We start from the raw sequence: 19,784 nt of genomic DNA, 5'->3' as shown, positions 1-19,784 counted from the left end.
TAGTGAGGGCCTAGATTTGTAAGGACCATTAAGGGAGGACACAGTTGTTAAAAATGGTGGTTGTGTCTGTAGATGTTACTAAACGAAGTGGGAAATCTTATTTGTTTATTTGTTTGTTTTCTACTCAGTAGATGAACAGAAAGAGGAAAGATAGTAACTGTTTTCAGCATAACCTGGTATTTTGAGTTTTTCTTGTAAATGCAGTGGAAGTCAGTCTTTCAACTTTCATGTCTTAGGAAGATCTAAATCATCAATTTGCATTTTGTTAAAAATTTTTATTAATGTAACTAATATAGATATATATTCAAATCATAGCATATATAGTTGCATAAACTACATTTTTCACTAAGAATAACAATTAAGAAGTCTTTTCTCAGTCCTGATTAGGAAAGAGAAAGGTCACACTGTAGTGACAATACATTTATGAATGTGGTGTTGCTGTGTAAAAGTGGAAATGTTGGGACGAGCCTGAAACCCATTTTCAGAGGCAAGGAGACAACATAGACAGACCTGGATTCAAATCTGTTTTTTACCATTGATTAGCTATGAACCTCGAACAAGTCAGTTAGCCCCTCTGAGCTTCACTTTTCTATAAAGTAGAACCAAAAACACTTACAAGCTTATTGTAGGATCCAAATTACTTATTATATGCAAAGTGTTCAGCCTAACGCTTTGCACATGGCAGATAATAAATGAAGCATCACGTTGTTAGTTGCTGTTCTAATGAATGAAGGATGGGTGCTACTATAGATATTGTTGTAAGAAAGGCTGAAAGAAAATCAACATTCTATGGCATCTGTTTTCTTTATTGGCAAGAATGGTGCTTTGAGGTGGTAGAGCAGAGGCCCAGAGAAAAGAAGATTTAAAGTGTATAGCTGCTGTGGGAAGTATGAGAAGGAAAAAAGACTAGAGACAACACATGATTTCCAAGTAATCATGGAATCCCAGCTGAAGCTGGAGACATATATTTGCAGTAAAGCCAAATAATTAGCGTGCTTGTGTTTATTTTTCTAGCAATATTGGAGTGTCCAGGGGTAAAAAAATAAAAGTATGGGAAGACTAACTTGGGTTTATATATAGACCAAGATGTTAACAACCAGATTGTTTTGAATCCAATTCCTTGTTTGCATGAATACACATGTAATTATATATACATGCAAACATGTTTCCTTTTTTTAGGTGAATTTTCTCTTTTACTGTCTTCTGTTATTTAGTATCCTTATCAGTATATTTATCTCATCTGACTCCTAGGCTAATAGGTATGTGGTTATAAGCAAATAAAAATTGAAATGCTACCTTAGTATTAACTTTAAACTCTGGAATTTCCAACAATGATAACCTATTCATAATTATAACAATAGATAATTCATCATTATACCAATATGTTTCAAAAATTCTAAGGAAAATGTACATGTAAATATGTCATGTAAAATTTCTTTCTCATACTTATATTTTTGTATATCTTCATTTTAGATGTCCACAGTCTTCAAATAATTTGAATATTAAATTTTTTTATTTCCCTTTTTGACTTTATTGCTTCTAAAACTCCACTTTAAGTTACTAATATTTAATTTTGTAATACAATATCCAGTGTCCCATATTTACTGGCTTTGCATTTTATTGACGAACAGTTTCAGAGTCTGGTAGCAAATACCATTTGATCCTACCCCAAATCTTGACAGGTTAGTGGAACTGGTATTATTCCCATTTTGCAGATTAAAAACTTGATGCTCAGAGAAGTTAAATATTTGGCTGAGACCACGTGGCTGTTACTTGTCCTTGGCAGAGATTAGATTCAAGTCTTCTTTTTCAAAAGCTAACTCCTTTCTTCCTCATGGTTTTGCTTTCAAAAGTGTATAATCTAACAGCCCTAATTATTGATAATTTTTACACTAGTGATTGGGTTAAGACAGATGGAAGATGAAATTGATTGATAGAAAAGCATTTTAGATTTTGATGTTGTAGAAACATTATAGTTCACCTTTTATGCCAGATGGGTCAAAATTTCTGTTGTCTTACTGTTTACATATCATAGAAATATTGTTTTCTGCTGAACAACTGGAAGTTTACTTTTTCTAGAAAAAATAATTGCCAGTAACAGATTCAATGTTGGCATTTTTCTGGCACTTGAGTGTCATAGTACATTATGTACTGGGAAGGATACCATCTGGCTTCATGAAGAAAGGGGAAATAGAATTTTGAAAATATTGTTCAAGATTTGATTCTTTAAATAAAAACTTTATTGTTTTTATTTAACTTCATGTACCATTTCACTTATCCATTTAAATTGTACAATTAAATGGCTTTTAGTATACTCACAGAGCTATACAACCATTGCCATAATCAAATTTAGAACATTTTAATCACCTAAAAAGAAACCTCGCACTCCTTAGCCATCACCCCCTTACCCCGCAAACTGTCCCACATCTAGGCAGCCATTAATCTACTGTGTGTTTCTGTAGGTTTATATATTCTGTATATTTCATATATGAATATGTGGTTCTTTATGACTGACTTCTTTCACTTAGCAAGTTTTCAATGCTCATCTAAATTATAGTGTGTGTCAGTACTTCATTTCTTTTGATGACAAATAATAATGTGGACATACCACATTTTGTTTATCTGTTCATCAGTTTATGGTTATTGTTAACCTTCTGGGGCCATCATAATAATGATGCTATGAACATTTGTGTACAAATTTTAGGATAGACATAGGCATTTATTTCTCTTGGATATACACCTAGCAGTGGAATTGCTAGGTCATATGACTAAATACAGATCATAAACTGTTATTTAGCTTTTTGAGGACTGATCAGACTGCTTCCAGAGTGGCTGTATTATTTTACATTCCCACAAGCAAAGTATGAGGGTTTCAATTTTTCTATGTCCTAGTAAACATTTGTGGTCTTTTTTGATTACAGTCATCCTAGTGAGTGTGAAGTGGCATCTCATTATGGTTTTGATTTGCATTTTTCTAATGAGTAATAGTGATAAGGATGACTTGTTTTTTCCTAATATATTGTAGTGTTGATAAAGATGGCAGAGATGTTTCGATAGTTAATATTAATGATAAAGTTCTATCACTGTTTCTTTGCATATATATATATATATATTATATATATATATATATATATATATAATCTTTTGTGTGTTTTTAGTAGAGATGGGGTTTCACCATGTTGGCCAGGCTGGTCTCAAACTCCTGACCTCAAGTGGTCTGCCTGCCTCAGCCTCCCAAAGTGCTGGGATTACAGGTGTGAATCACCATGCCAGGCTCCTTTGCTAATACTTGTTTATCTTACTTCATGAACATAGATTTACTCTCTACGCTTCAAGCAACCAAAGATATCCTTTTTAAAAATTGCTTAGTTAAATCCTGGCTTATAACAGTCTTTCAATAAATATATAGTAAGTGAACTTAGCCATCAAAATTATCTGCCTAGAACACTTATCTGGCCATGCCACTAGTAAAATGTTTCAAGTCTGTCTATTTCCTGCTGGAAAAAAAAAAAATCAAATTCTTTATCATGGCTTGTAGTACCCAATCCATGCATGCTGTTAAGGATATTTCCAACTAGTGTTAACTCCCACCCTGCTTTATGTAATCTCCATGCTTATAAACCAACCACATCTTGCTTGGTCATGTTTTTAGGGATTTTTTTTCCTTTTTATGCTAATTTTGCCTGTAGTGTCTCCCTACCCTATCCTGGTTTCTGGTCTAGCTCCTGGGTTTCTGATCCAGCTCATCTTCATCCTATAAGTCTCTGCCTGTGTATCATGGAAACCCGGTTCCTTTGTCTTTTCATAATACTTTGTACAAAGCTCCATTTTTATACTCACCATGTTATTTTGAACTACTTGCTTATTTTTCGATCTCCTCTTCATTTTGGAATTCCTGAATTTCATTGACCTTTTACTCATTTCTAGATCTAGGAAGGACTAGAATATAGTAAATATTCAGTAAATGTTTATTGAACTGAGCTGAAATTGACAGGGCTCTCGGGAAGGGACTCTTAATCAACATAAAAAGATATTGATTATAACCCCAAATGCCAAATTATTAATTTATACAGAGGGATATATATATATATATATATATCTATATATTCACACACACTTCGTACATAGCTGAAAATTAAATTATTAATCATACATGTATCTCACTGAGCATAAAAATTAAGAGAAAGAAAATTGAAAATTTGTCTCCTTCAAAAGAATATACCTCCATAGGAACCTGAAAACTTTCATTCTTTTTTTTAATGCTGTTTTTCAAATGAGTATTTCTGTGTTTACAAGTATATAATCATCACGTGATTTGTATTAATAGGGATAGGTATATATACAGAGAGGCTAAATTTTTCTGTTTTATGCTGATTTTTACTCATCTTATTTCTAGATTTACTTTCTTTTTGGGAAAAAAAAAAAAAAAAAAACCAGGCTTATCTTATTCCACCTCACTAAACTATGGACAACCATTTGTTAAATGTTTGGTTGTGCTGGACATTTTCATGCTTCATCATTTAATTGATGTGATATAGGTATTGAATGAGAAATACAAAATACTAGTCCTAGCAACCACTATAGGGGACATTTTCCTGAATATCCTGAGGCTGACTCATGCACTATGTGAGACTTGCTAAGTTTTGAAGAATTAGTGGGACTCAGGTTTATACAGGTGGATATGGGAGGCAGAGTATAGAACAGAAGAGGATAGGATCAGGGAGGATTGAGACTACAGTGGTGATTTACATGAGAGGCTGAAGCTGGATTCTAGTGGTCTATGAATTCAAGTCCAACTTCTACCTACAGATAAAGGGAATTTATTATTTTTTTTAGCAGAGTGTGCCATGATAGGAGTCAAAGATGACTATGGCAGTGATGCCTAGAATTAACTGGGACCCTTGGCTCTTGGGTGGATTTAAGAAACCTATTTATGAGGCTGCTGCCAAGGTACAGGGGTGAGGTTATACATTTGGAGTCATCAGTTGGTGTGGAAATGATTCAGTCTTTTATTAAAAAAAAAGTTTCTTGACACTTTTTGCACACTACTCTTGTATTTAATATTAGAGGTGGAGAGATGAATAAGAAGTGCTCCTTTCCTCAAGCCTTTAATGGCCTAATGTAGGAGAGACGTTTTTTCATCCTGTTAATTAAATGATGGATATAGTGTTATGGGAGTTCCTAAGAGGAGTGAATAACCTAGCCTCACAACAGAAAGATACTTGAGCTGACTTTTTGAATAAAAGAATTCCAGGTACAGTGAGGGAGAGGGAAATTCTGGGTGAAATGTAATCTTCGAAGGCCCTGTCATCTGAAAGAGCCAGTCATGTTTGGAAAAGAGTGAGATGTTAGAGCAGCTAGGAGGAGGGCTATAATGATCATCTGAGAGTTTGGGGGTGAAGTGGAAAGGCCAGCCTTTGGTGGGTGTGGATGGAACTTGAAATCCTTTGCGCTCACTTTCATAACACATTAGTTTTGGGTTTATTGAAAGCCTCAAAATATTTTAAAAATCAATATTAATTTTAGATGAATGAATTGATGAGCCTCTCTCCCTGATAATATTTTATAATTTTAAAATCCATGTCAGTAAGATGCTTCTCAGAGTGATATTTAAAAGGGGATTTTTTTTTTTTTTTTTGGAGAGGGAGTTTCGCTCTTGTTACCCAGGCTGGAGTGCAATGGCGCGACCTCGGCTCACCGCAACCTCCGCCTCCTGGGTTCAGGCAATTCTCCTGCCTCAGCCTCCTGAGTAGCTGGGATTACAGGCACGCGCCACCATGCCCAGGTGATTTTTTTGTAGTTTTAGTAGAGATGGGGTTTCACCGCGTTGACCAGGATGGTCTCGATCTCTTGACCTCGTGATCCACCCGCCTCGGCCTCCCAAAGTGCTGGGATTACAGGCGTGAGCCACCGCGCCCGGCAAAAGGGGATATTATTTCTAAACAAATTCATGCTGGAGACTGTCCTGTTATAATTTCATGCTAATAGATCAGTAGTACTTGGCTCTATATGAAATATGGAATATGAGTCAGTCACTATCTTAAGAATATAACTATGCATTGGCCATTTTAAGAATGTTGGATTTAGATAACACATGTATTAATTGGTGGCAAACAGTCTGATTGCAAGTAAATACCAGCCGGGTGTCGTGGCTCACGCCTGTAATCCCAGCACTTTGGGAGGCTAAGGCAGGTGGATTACCTGAGCTCAGGAGTTCGAAACCAGCCTCGCCAACATGGTGAAGCCCCATCTCTACCAAAAATACAAAAATTAGCCAGATGTAGTGGTGCACGCCTGTAATCTCAGCTACTAAGGAGGCTGAGGTGGGAGAATCTTGAACCTGGGAGGCAGAGGTTGCAGTGAGCCAAGATTGCGCCACTGCATTGCAGCCTAGGTTACAGAGTGAGACCGTGTCTCAAAAAAAACCCCCAAAAGTAAATACCTTAGTGCTGAAGATATAAATAAGACTGTTTGTCATAAAGATATTACAGTGTGGTGGGAAGAATATGTTTAAGACTTGCTTTCACAGCATATGAATTAATTTATCTAAGCTCTAATATTTTCACATAGCTGGTGTTCCAGCAGTCATTCAATGTTATTTAGAGGATCAGATGAGTTAGTAGTAGTGAACATTCTTACAAACTTTTCAGTGCTATTAGATATTGCTTACTGTTATCTTTAGAATGTTTTAGGTTAAGTCTTTATATTCTGCATTTAAGCTGGCAAAAAAAAATTGCTCTCACCTTCAGTTATTTGATTTTTTTCCAAGGAAATGTAAACATGGTTTGATAAATGGCAGAGTACTTTGTACAAGTCTACTTCCCCTGAAGATGGCTGTTATAAACCATGGACAGAATGTATGAATGTATGGAGCATAGAAGATATTTAGGATAGTGAAAATACTCTTTATTATACTGTAATGCTAGATACGTGTCATTATACATGTGTCCAAACCTATGAACTATACAGCACCAAGAATGAAACCTGATATAAACTTTGGACTATGGGTGATAATGATATGCTAATATAGACTCATCACTTGCAACAAATACCCCACTTTGGTGGAAAATGTTGCTAATCAGGGAGGCTGTGCATTTGTGGGGCAGGAAGTATATGGGATATCTCTGTACCTTCGTCTCAATTTTATGATAATAGCAAAAAGTTTGGGGGCAGTAAATGGAATTATACATTTGTGAAATGGCGCAGTAGTATCTCTAGGTAGATTGATAAGTGAAAGATGCATGTTTTTATCTGTAGAAAAACAACTAGAATATATTACAAAAAGATTATGGAAATTAAAATTAAAATGGAATACTTACAATGTTTGGATAAGCTGAATAAATGCAATAAATTAAGAACATAGGAATAAATGAGAGATAACACAAATAACAAAATGGTATATCTAAAACCCATTTATGGTAATAAATACATTAAATGTAAAAAATTATTGTACACTGAAAATGTGACTCAGATTTACATTGTCTAAAGGAGACATACTTTAATGCTATTTGACAGGTTGAAAGTGAAAGATTGGGAAAAGATACAGGATACAGAAGTAAGTATACGATAGCTGGTGCGGCTATATTAATAGTCACACAAAGTAGACTTCTAGAGATACAGCACTAGCAGAGATAAAGAAGGACGTTTTATAATGACAAAGGAGCCAAGTCATCAGAAATAATAATGATACTAAATGTGTAGTTTACTTAGTAAGAGAGCTTCAAAATACATGAAGCAAAAATTATCAGTTGGTAGTTACCCAGCAGTGTGAATGCACTTAATGCTTTAGAGCTGTATACTGAAAAATGGATAAAATGGTAATTTTTATTTATATTTTACCACAATAAAAAATAGCAAATCCAGCTTTGCAGAATTTTTAACTTTTTTTTTTAAACAATGATAGAACAACTAGATAAAAGAGGTTGTAAAAAAGCAGTACAATACTAATAAGTACCTTGTCAAAATTGACATTTGTAGACTGCTACACCCGACAATACGTATTATTTTTCTTTTTTTCCTCTTTTCTTTTCTTTTTAAGACAGGACCTTGCTCTGTCACCCAGGCTGGAATGCAGTGGCATGAACATGGCTCACTGCAGCCTCAACCTCCCGGGCTCAAGCAACCCTCCCGCCTCAGCCTCCTGAGTAGCTGAGACAAGAGGCACATGCCACCATGCCCCTTATTATTATTATTTTTTTTTTGAGAGACAGGATTTTGCCATGTTGGCCAGGCTTATCTCAAACTCCTGGGTTCAAGTGATCCACCTGCCTCAAGCTCCCAAAGTGTTAGGATTATAAGGCTTGAGCCAACACACCTAGCCTTACACATTATTTTTCAAGTTTACATTAGACAGCCTCCAGAATTATTCATATCATGGGGTCTAAAATCAATGTTAACAATTTATTATATTGAATACATAAAATATATGTCCCCTGACCATAGTGGAATTAAATTAGAAACCAGTAACAATTAAGATAGCCAGAAAAAGTTGCAAATATTTGTAAATTAAAATAGCATGTTCTAAATAATTCATGGGTCTAAGGAGAAATCAGAGGGAAAATTGGAAAATAGCTTTGAATGGAAAGAAAATACAATATATTAAAATTTGTGAAATCCAGCTAGAGCAGTGCTCAGATGAAAGTATGTACCTTAAAGTGATTACAGTAGAGAAGAGGAAAGGTTTAAAGTCAGTGATCTAAGTTTCATGTTAAGAAGCTAGAAAAATAAGAGCGAATTAAACCCAAACAAAACAAAGAATGAAATAATAAAGATAAGAGCAGAAGTCAGTGTAACAGTTGGTTCTTTGAAAAGATTAATAAAATTGATAAACTGGCTATGACTGATTAACTGATTAAGAAGAAAAAAAATAAAGTACAAATTATCAATATCAAGAATAAAAGAGGGCATGTCATTTCTATGGACATTATAAGGATAATTAAGGAATACTGTGAACAACTTTTTGCCAATAAATTTACCTACTTAGATGAGATGGTCATTTCCTTGACAATTATAACTTACCAGAAATGGACATACAATGGAAAAGATGAGTATTCCTATTTTATTAAATAAGCTAAATCATTGTTAATAAGTTGTCTGCAAAGCAAATTCCAGGCCCATATAGATTTTTTTTTTTCTTTGACGGAGTCTCACTCTGGCACTCAAGTGGCTGGGGTGCAGTGGCATGATCACAGCTCACTACAGCGTGGACCTCCTAGGCTCAAGGGATCCTCCCACCTCAACCTCCTGAGTAGCTGGGACCACAGGCACACACAACCACACCTGGCAAATTTTTATATTTTTTGTGGAGATGGGGTTTCACCTTGTTGCCTAGGCTGGTTTTGAAATCCTGAGCTCAAGCAATCCAGCCACCGCAGCCTCCCAAAGTGCTGAGATTACAGGTATGAGCCACTGCACCCAGCCCCTGGTGAATTCTATAAAACATTTAAGGAAGAAATAGCTTCATCCTTAAACAAAAACTTGAGGAAAACAAAGGTAGAGGAGACACTTCTCAATAAGGTTTTTGAAGCCAGCATAATCCTAATATTATGGCCTGAGTTGTTACAAGAAAGAAAATTCTAGTCCAATTTCATGAACACAGACCAAAAAGTATCCTTAACAAAAAATTAGTAAGACTGAATCAAGCAGTATGTAAAAAGGGAATAAATCATGACCCAGGAAGATTGATTGGTTTAGCATATAGAAAAATAATCTCTGGAAGTCACCATATTGAAATTATTCAATGGAGGCAAACTTATATGATCATCTAAGTATATGCAGAGAAAATATTTGAGAGAATAACATTCGTTCATGATAAAACTTTTCAGCAGACCAGAATAGAAAAGGACATCCACACAAAAAAATTGCAGCCAGCTTTATTCTCGGTGAAAAAAATGATGCTTTCTCTTATGACTGGTTGCTAGGCAAAAATATCCAGTATTATCGCTTACATTCATCAACCAGAAAAGTTGATTCCAAAAAATTTTTATGGAAAATCATAGGACCTAGAATTGCTAAACTATTTCAAATAACAAAGTTGGAGAATTCACTGTCTAATTTCAAGACTTACTATAACGCTAAAGTAATCAAGACAGTCTGGTAACAGTAGATAACGAATCATTGAAATAGAAGGAACAACCATATGAATGAATTTTTAAAACATTGTGCTGATTAAAAGAAACAAGGCACAAAACAGTACATTTCCATGATTCCCTGCAAAGTTAATCAATGTACAAAATAAGCTATGGGGACAGAAATTTGATCAGTGGTTGTCTATCGCAATGGAAATTGAATGGAAAAGGGGTACGAGAGAATTTCCTGGAATTATGGAAATGTTCTCTTTCTTGATTGGGATAGTGGTTACAAGGGTGTGCATATTTTCTTAAAATTTAGAATGGGTACACTTAGGATATTTGGATTTTCTTGTATATAAATTTTACCTAAAAAATAAATTAATTTCAATCCCATGGTAGATTTCCCTGTTATATTCCTGTTCTGCCTTGGCCAATGAATAATATAAATGTTTCTGCAAGAAATTTTTTTAATGGCTCCTGTTGGAATAACTCCTTTACTTACTCCACCTACCCTGGGCCTAAAGCCCCATGATAGCAGTTAAGTAATCCTATTTTGTTGGATGATTACTAGAGTATAGGTTACTGTACTTGAATCAAGGGACGTCTGTTGAAGTTACTGTTTCTCTATACTCCCTAGCCTAGAGCTTTTCCTGGATGATTCTCAGAGGTTGGTGGGGGAGAAAAGGATATGTGTCTATTTAAGAAGTGTGTACATTATTTTCAGCAACAGTACTGTGAATTTTGTGCAGATCTTAACATACTTTACCATACAGTTTAAAACTACCTAATATTTGTGCAAAATGCCCCATTCATTGATTTAAACAATATCACATTCTATCAGAACATATTTTGGTTCTTCTGCTATAATCATGACATTTTAAATAACCCTGGCCAAGCCACTTATATACTGATATTAATTTACTTGCGGGAGTCTTCTCCTAAGCTATGTAGGTAGAGTTAATATTTTGTTATGCTTATTTACCTGGCAATGATGATTTGTTTGTTTACAGTTTACACAGAATCTTTCTCTGAGTAACACAGGAGTTGATCATTTCGGATCATATATTACCTGCTTCTAACTTGAGAGATTCCAATTATGTACATTGAAATTTATCTTATGTACCTTGAGCCGTGGTCTTATGTTTATCCTCTCACTGCCATCTGATTATCAAGTGTATCAGTTATCAATGTGCATGTTTACATTGCCCATGGTGGCAGAGGAAAAGTAACTTTCCAGTCTAGGATCTCAATGTGGCAATGTTTTTTTTTTCCTGCTAAAATAGACTTGCGAAACATGAACTAAAGTTTAAAAATATGTTATCAAGTAAGTTGCTGTAACATAACTCTAGCAAGTGACTAAATTCAGTGTTATCTGTTTGCATCTAAAACTTCTGCATTAAGTAGAAACATATTACATAAATCATAATTTATGTTTCATGACCATGTTATCGTGTAAATATCTTGTTATTGATCAATAATGATGACTGTTTCTTTTGTAAATCCAGGGATAGAGATCTTTTAGCAAATACGTCACTCGTGATTGTTCATTCCTTCGGCATATGAAAAATTCAAAATGCATTGAAACATTAAACAATGTAGTTGGATAGCTCTGGATGTAGGGCTGAGGGCACAGTGTCTTGGATGAGGTTGAAGGGGTTTGAGTTGTCCTTTTTTAAGGGAAATGTTTCACTGTCCTATTTATCACTGGAAAGTTCCAGCTCAGGGGATGCTATCTCTGGGAAAGTTTATTCATGATGCTCAGTGATTAGCTTTAGTGCTCGGCATTTAACATACATTCAGGAGATGTTTGCTGGGTAAATAGCTGAGTAACAGCTCAGAGAAATCACAAGGAATTCAGGCTTAGCTTTCCAAGTAAACACAATACATCTTCATTAGGTAATGTTTTCAAAGAATCTACTGATTCTAATTACCAACCCTTTTTATTTCCAGTGAACTATTGCAGGAAAAAAAAGATTTGCAGTTTACTTTATAGTTATATGTGAAAGGATGCCAACTTGAAGCTGTAGAATTTTATAATATTCCTCTGAGCTATTCAGAATGGACTAACATGGACATGATTTGTTAATCAATAGCAAAAGTTCAAACTAGAAGACAGTGGCAATAAAACCTAATTGGAATCACGGTTACAGTTTTTTCATTTGTTTTTTCTCAGTTTATTTTAAGACGGTATTGGATATTATTAGAGAATTTGCTAAAAAGCCTCACTGTACTCAGGTTGACATTTCAGAGATTATCAGTGAGCCAATCTTAGTGTTTCAGAAAGTATCAAGATTATCTGTGACTAAAAAGTATGAGGTGGTTATTTTGCTTGGAACCATAGTTTTGACAACATGAAGTTGGGAAACCAGTAAGGAAGTGATAGTTGACCTGTACCTTAATGCTCTCATGGCCTGTTGGGAGGATAACCGGCTAAATGAGTGTGGTGTCTGAAAACCTTTACTGTGCCTCTCAAAGTGAAAAGTGTCTTCCCTTGGTAGAATTCAGCTGCTCGAGGGCTATAAAAACAATTGCATGTTTTTAAAATATATAATGCATTGTAATAAACTTCCCTTAACGAGGATAGTTTTTCCATTACAACTTGACCTGCAGTTAAAACCACAGATCATATAGATCTTCCAGTGTAAGGCGTTGGCAAACTTTTCATGTCATTTGGGAATTTAAAGATGAACAGGAACATAAGGAAGAAGGGAAAGAAACTGAACACGAATGCAGAACATAACTGCTCACTCCTGTACAGTTTCCTCAGGAGAGGCTTGGGGAAACTTTTGGGGTGCAGAGATTGAAAAATAAAGAAAAAGCAACTTTAGATTTATTATATTCATCATATACAATACTTTAAAAGGATCAAATCCTTTAAAATCTTTCAAGTGAATATTTTTGCTCCTAATGGTTTTTTTTTTTTTTTTTAATACCCACCTTCTTGTTTTCCTGCTTGAAAAATTTACATACTTAAAGAAACATTAAACAAAACTTTAGTTTGGTACAGTGTTCAAAATGAGAAGTACAAATTTACCCTTTACACATGAGGTATTTTAACTAGTAGTAAGCTCTTTTAACAGTAATGCTCTTAAGGAGTTCTGATTTAGTAAGGATAGGTATTGAGAGAATCACAGGAATATCCCATTTCCTACTAGCAGTTCTGTGTTGTTTAAATCCAGGTTGCTGTTACCCAGCCCATTGGGTGGTACTGTATTGGGTACCTGTGCTGGGCTCAATTAGGAGTGACAGCTCCCAGCCAGCCAGATTTGCTTTGTTATTCCTGCAGTGTTTCACCGCATTTAACAGAGGTGAGGGAATAATAGTTCCAGAGGGAACCTCTGAATTCTTTAAACATGAAGCTAAGGTAAATTAATGCACCTTTTAATGTGTGCCACATAATTAATTATCAAGTAATTATTGAACATTTAATATAGCTTGACTGACAATAAACATTTATCGTAGGAGCCAGACTGCCTGGATTTTAACTGTAGTTCTATTCCATGCTAACCATGTATCTTCTTTGTGCCTCATTTCTTTGTCTATAAAGTCGGGATAATAATGGCACTCACCTCACAGGGTTGTTGTAAAATCATAGGAGTTAACGTTTCTTAATTCTTCTGAACAGTGCTTGGCACACAGTAACTGGTGCTACACAGTAGCTATTACTATTGCTATGACTGTTGTTAATAAATAACTACATGTCTATGCTGAGTTTGTGCATTCAACTAGATTTTCACACTGGGAACATAATCAGCACGTCTCTGGAACTACTGAAGGGTAGATAACATGCTAACTCATTTTATTAGTTCAGAGACAAGGTCAATGATCATGAAGTGCAAAATTTTGTGACTTAAGGTCACAGATGTTAGAGGATTCTTGTCTTTAGTTACATAGGTGAGAGCAACAGGATTGTTTTAAAACAGGAATGTTCAGGGAAGGACCTGTTTGGGTTATTGTGAGCCCCCGGCCATCTAATGGAAGAGATAGCAGGCTCGCTCAGCTGAGCCGTAGAAGGAGGCCTGGCCCCAGGAATGCAGGATCCATGATTCATAGAGCTTCGATCTCTGAAACTGAGAAGGCTTAACCTGGGGTGAAATTGGTGGGATTGTTCTTTGTGGATAGCTGGCCTAACCTTGTTATTTGGAAGCATTCTTCTCCCCTTAAATGACCTGCTTGGGTAGGCAGGTGCTGGTTCTGCTAGCTGTACCAGCAAATAGTTTATTTCGCAACTGTAAGTTTAGAAAATTTTAAATCTTTTTAGAATTTTTACCATCTCATTTTTAAAAAATTTTACCATCTCATTTTAAAAAATCTTTACCATCTCACGATGGTAAAGAATATACTAAAGATTTTTAGAGCTCATGAGAACTTGGGATTTCTGCTTGACTTTGTGTTTGTAGGTGCGCTACTTGCCTGCAGAAGATAAACGGCTTTTGCTGTAAGGTGTGGACCTTGAGTGCTTGTTGTCCATGTTTACTCCCTGGTATTTAAAAATATTTAGATCCTTGGTTCTCAGCTCCAACTGCACATTAGCAGCACCTGGAGAGCTTTTAATAAAACAAAACTTCCTGGGCCCAGAGCCCAGACCAATTAATCAAAATCCCTGGGGGTGGGTGGGGCTGGAAACCGGTGGGTTTTACCAGCCTCCCAGGTGTTTCTAATGTGAAACCAGGTTTAGAGTCCCTGGCTTAATTTAGAATAATGAGATCTCCTGAATCAATGGGAGAATACTTGCTTTTCTGGGGACTGCCTGCCCCAGTGTATCACAATATTCTGTCATTCATCTAATTGCTGCTTTTCTTGGACTTAGAATGACTGGTAGTCCTGCTACTGCCTTAGTTTAGTTCATAAAGATCCTACTCTTTTTGTCTCCTGTTGAAATTTTTATTAGTACCACAGAAAAACCGCCTCTTAGTTATTTCCTATTCTCCAGTCTGCACGTCAGTAGAGGGCTGTTTTTCTCAAGAAAGTGGTTAGTTCTACCTTCTGAAAATTTAGTTGGGTGATATAGCCAGAACAAACAAGGTACAATGAATTGATTGCGTGGTTAGGAGTTCAGGGAGGTGAAACATTTTTTACCGAGCATCCTCTCTGCTGAATTGACTGAATGATTTCACTTAATTCCCCCAGCAGTCTTATGAAATAGACACTGTCACCTGTGTGTTAAAATATTAAATTATTTGGCCAGGCACTGTGGGTCACACCTGTAATCCCAGCACTTTGAGAGGCCTAGGTGGACAGATCATGAGGTCAGGAGTTCGAGACCAACTTGGCCAATATGGTGAAACCTTGTCTCTACTAAAAATACAAAATTATCTGGGTGTGATGGTGCACACCTATAGTCCCAGCTACTCAGGAGGCTGAATGAGGCAGGAGAATTGCTTGAACCTGGGAGACACAGGTTGCAGTGAGCCAAGATTGTGCCACTGTACTCCAGCCTGGGCAACAGAGCAAAACTCCATCTCAAAAATAAATAAATAAATAAAATGTTAAGTAACTTGACCAGGTTCTCATGGTTTGTCTGCCCAGAGCTGAAGCGATACCCAGATCTGATCCTGTATCCTCTCAGTCATATAACACATCTACCTCTGATCTTCTGTATTGCATTTCTACAAAGCCATGAAAATTATTCATGTCAAAATATTTTCATCATGAAAGGTAATTAAAACATAATAAAATAAGCTGTCTCATTTTTCTTTTAGAAGTATTAGGATACAAATGTATAAAACATTTTTTTCTTGACTAATCTCTGGAAAGAAGTTTTAATATTCGTAGACTGGAAACAGGGTACAAATTCCTTTCCCCCATGTCAGTGTAGGGCAGCTGAATTGTACATTTTGGACCCAGACTCTTGCACAGATTTCAAAAGGTGGGAAGGCCTATTCTGTCTTCTGTAGCTCACTTAAGAAACACAGGCTAATATATATGCCTGTATTTTCCTTTTCTTTTTGTCTTCTCTTTTCTCTTCTCTTCCCTTCTCTTTTTTTCTGTTTAAAAAAAAACTTGTAAAAATACTGCATCCTGGGATTTAATAGCAAGTAGTAGAGTGCAAAGTATTATGTGAGCATCTTGAACCTGAAAATGATTCAGTTTCTACATTCATTTCAGTGCTTTTTGAAGTATTATCTGCAGCTTTTCTATCTTAATTTATGATCTTTCTTTGGAAAGATCATGAGAGGTGTAGGTAAATAAACGACACATAAAGGCTTTCATCTTTAGGACTTTTAAAATTTATTGCATAATCCAGTATATTTAGGGTCTGCCTTTAAAAAATCACTTTTAAATAATTAGCAATATAGTATAAACATTTCTTTGACACAGCTCGGATGAAAATTTTATTGATTTACAGCAATAAAACATACATTTAAATAACAGATTTAATTATACCAGTTAATATCTGAAGGAGAAGAGGTCAGAAGTGCATATTTTTGTGAGCTGATCTCTGTAGCTCTCATGCAAGGACTTTTCCAGAAGAGAAGGTTTAGTTATATCTAGAATAATCAATAGTTTGGTGGGACGGAATTACCGTGCAAGTAAGTTTGCAGAGAAAATGACCCAGAAGAGTTGTCATGTAAAATATTGTCATGTAAATCCAAAGCATGGTTGTTTTCTGGTTAATGTGGAAAGTTTAGATATACAGGTGCTTATGTATTATTTTATAAAATATGTACTAAATGCCTACTGTGTGCAAGATGATTAGATGCTATGCTGAATACAAAGTTAAATAATATTAACCAATTGATTGGGATAGGTAAGTAATGTATTATAATACCAGATACAGAGACATAAATTAAGGTTAAAAAACTGTGTGCCCTGAGGGTGAGCAGAGGTAGGAGTGTTGGTGTAATTATCACAATCCATGGCTTAAAGCATAAGACACCTCTAATAAGATTTAAAACTGCAGGCCAAGCGATTCCTTTAGTCAGTCATTCATAAATTGTTTATTTACTTTCTAAATCTTGGTTAATTTTTCTGTTTCCATGTGTAGTTTTAGTTTGTAGTTTGGAGTAAGAGGTATTCTTACTACCCATGTGATGATTATATTTTTCTTCTACTTGTTTTGGAATTAAAATGAAATTGCATGGAAAATAGCAGACTTATTTTGTGAGATTAATCTCTAAAGCCTTTAAGGCTGCTATACGTTCAGTGTAACACAGCTTAAAAGGTAGAATAGCTTTGAAAAAGATGTTGAGCCAGGTGACTTTTCCATGACTTCTGCGTATCAGCGTGGTTTGTTATAGAAATAGAATTGGCCTGCTGAGCTCTATTGTTAGGAATCTACCCTGGAACATACCTAGAGAAGTTGGATTAACATAAAGCATCCAGGTGTCCTGGATGCATGGAAGTTTCCATTTGAAAGAAACCTTGAAGTTTATCTAATTCAACCCCATTGGTTCAAAAAGATGGAGGCCTTAGAGATGTTAGGAAATCAGTCTGGTGATCATGATAATTTGGAGAGATCTTTGATATTGATATACTCATTACTATTTTTATTATCTCTTGGAGTTAAAATTACATTGTTACTTGCTACTTAGAATTTTGCCAGCCATTAAGAATAGACATATAAAGAAAATAACAGATAACTTAAAACTATGTGAGCAGATTTTTATATTTGTCGTCATTTTAATTAGGATTTTTGGTTTCTGACTCCATCTTTTTTTTTCCTGTAAGCCCCCATTCCGCACTTAATAATGATGAACAAGATGCTTGATGACAAAATGAGATAGGAAAATTGTAAACAGAAAATTATAACTAATGATTCACAAATCAGAAATAACTATAAAGAAACAAACTTGGGCACTTATTTTAATGAAAAGTGTGCCTTTTAAGTAGATACCAGTAAGTTTTATCATAGCCCCATTTTTTATTGTAAAATACAAAATTATTTATGTTACTATTGCATAGGAATGGTGATTATGATGATTTGCTTGATATGTTTGGTTTAGAATATGTATACATAATTATTGTAACTTTTGGTCATTTGTTTTCAATGTAATTTGTGGAGAGATCTCTATCTCTCCACAAATTGAATAATTAGATTTTTCAGTATAGCACTGTTTTCAGTACAGCACAAAAATATTTTTTCCTAGTGACACACAGACACACATAGAAACACACAAATAAGAAGATAATTCTGACTAACTTTGCATGAAACGTTACCATTGTCAACACAACACAAAAGTATAGGGTGAGCACATGGCAGAAAGAGCAAGTTTTAAAATAAATTTTTTTCTTGCAGGTACATGTTGGGACTCGCAGCAATTCCAGCAGTTATACAGTTTTTTGGCTTTCTCTTTTTGCCTGAAAGCCCTCGATGGCTTATTCAGAAAGGACAGACTCAGAAGGCCCGTAGAATTTTATCTCAGATGCGTGGTAACCAGACCATTGATGAGGAATATGATAGTATCAAAAACAACATTGAAGAAGAGGAAAAAGAGGTTGGCTCAGGTATGTAGACTTCATACTTATATGAATTTAAAAACTATACGGTGATCTTATTTGTCATTATTTTGTGTGTATGTATACATATATTTTTAAATATATATATTTAAAATATATGGATATTTATACATATCCATATATAAAATTTTATGTGTATTATTAACTGTCCATATTAATTTAAAATAATCTTTGTAAAAAATTAAGGCCAGGGACGGTGGCTCACGCCTCTAATCCCAGCACTTTGGGAGGCCAAGGCAGGCGGATCACGAGGTCAAGAGATCGAGACCATCCTGCCCAACATGGTGAAACCCCGTCTCTACTGAAAAAAAAAATTAGAAAATATAGCTGGACGTGGATGTGCACGCCTGTGGTTCCAGCTACTTGAGAGGCTGAAGCAGGAGAATCTCTTGAACCTGGGAGATGGAGGTTGCAGTGAGCTGAGATCATGTCACTGAACTCCAGCCTGGCAACAAAATGAGACTCCATCTCAAAAAAAAGAAAAAAAGAAAAAAGAAAAAATGCTTTGTTTACATGTGTTAAATTAATTTTCATACTAATTTTTATAAAGAATATGAGTACCTCATATTTTATGTATTCTATATACTTGTATGGGAATAAGTTTGTGTTTCCCTATTTTCATTAAAATATTTAATTCACTCTCTATTCTGAAATTCACCATGTCAGAAAACCAAGAAAAGAAAAGTCTCATTAATTTATGTTGATGAATTTATTTTTGAAGAAGATATCATGTAGAAATTTACAAAACAATTCTGAGGCAGGATCTGTAATCTTGACAGTCTGCTTTGGGTAAGTGAATTGTAGGATGTAAATGATGGGAAAAGGTAGACATTTCAAAATACATGTTTTCCACAATAACAGCCTGTTCACTTCACATTTCCCAAATTGGTTTTATTTTCTGTTGAGCTTCCTTTTGCCTCTACATTAATTGATAGCTCAGGGGAGAGGCAGATTTTTATTACTCAAATTATTTTTCTTACCTGAGAAAATGCCAAGCACACCCACTCCTTTGTTGCTACATGTCATACACAGGTGTTAGAAGATCTGTCTGGTCACCTTCTCCTAGCATCTTTGATGGAGCTGACCATTGTTGTCTTCCTGAAACAACAGAATGAGCACTCTGAAGAAGCTAGACTCTGTGTTAGCCACATGTGGCTTCATTCAACTTTACGTACATGTAGCATAATGCTGTTACTTTCTTGCTCGGATCAAAGCCTCAACTAACTAACTATGAGCTCATTCTATGTGAAGGTC

General features: G+C 35.4%; 1 protein-coding gene across 2 annotated transcripts in view; it reads left to right on the top strand.

The window, feature by feature from the left end:
• The window catches only part of SLC2A13 (solute carrier family 2 member 13), a 351,790-nt gene that overhangs the window by 64,656 nt on the left and 267,350 nt on the right, over positions 1 to 19,784 (top strand). For both annotated transcript variants that reach the window (XM_032248333.1, XM_032248334.1), the window contains exon 3: positions 18,310 to 18,518. In XM_032248333.1, the coding sequence (XP_032104224.1) occupies positions 18,310 to 18,518 (209 nt within the window). The remainder of the gene's footprint in view (positions 1 to 18,309; positions 18,519 to 19,784) is intronic.

Source organism: Sapajus apella, unplaced genomic scaffold (genome assembly GCF_009761245.1).
Source record: "Sapajus apella isolate SASKATOON/1434 unplaced genomic scaffold, GSC_monkey_1.0 scaffold66, whole genome shotgun sequence".
Lineage (NCBI taxonomy): Eukaryota > Metazoa > Chordata > Mammalia > Primates > Cebidae > Sapajus > Sapajus apella.
Note: the sequence above shows the minus strand (reverse complement) of the source record. Positions and strands in the feature narration are given on the sequence as shown.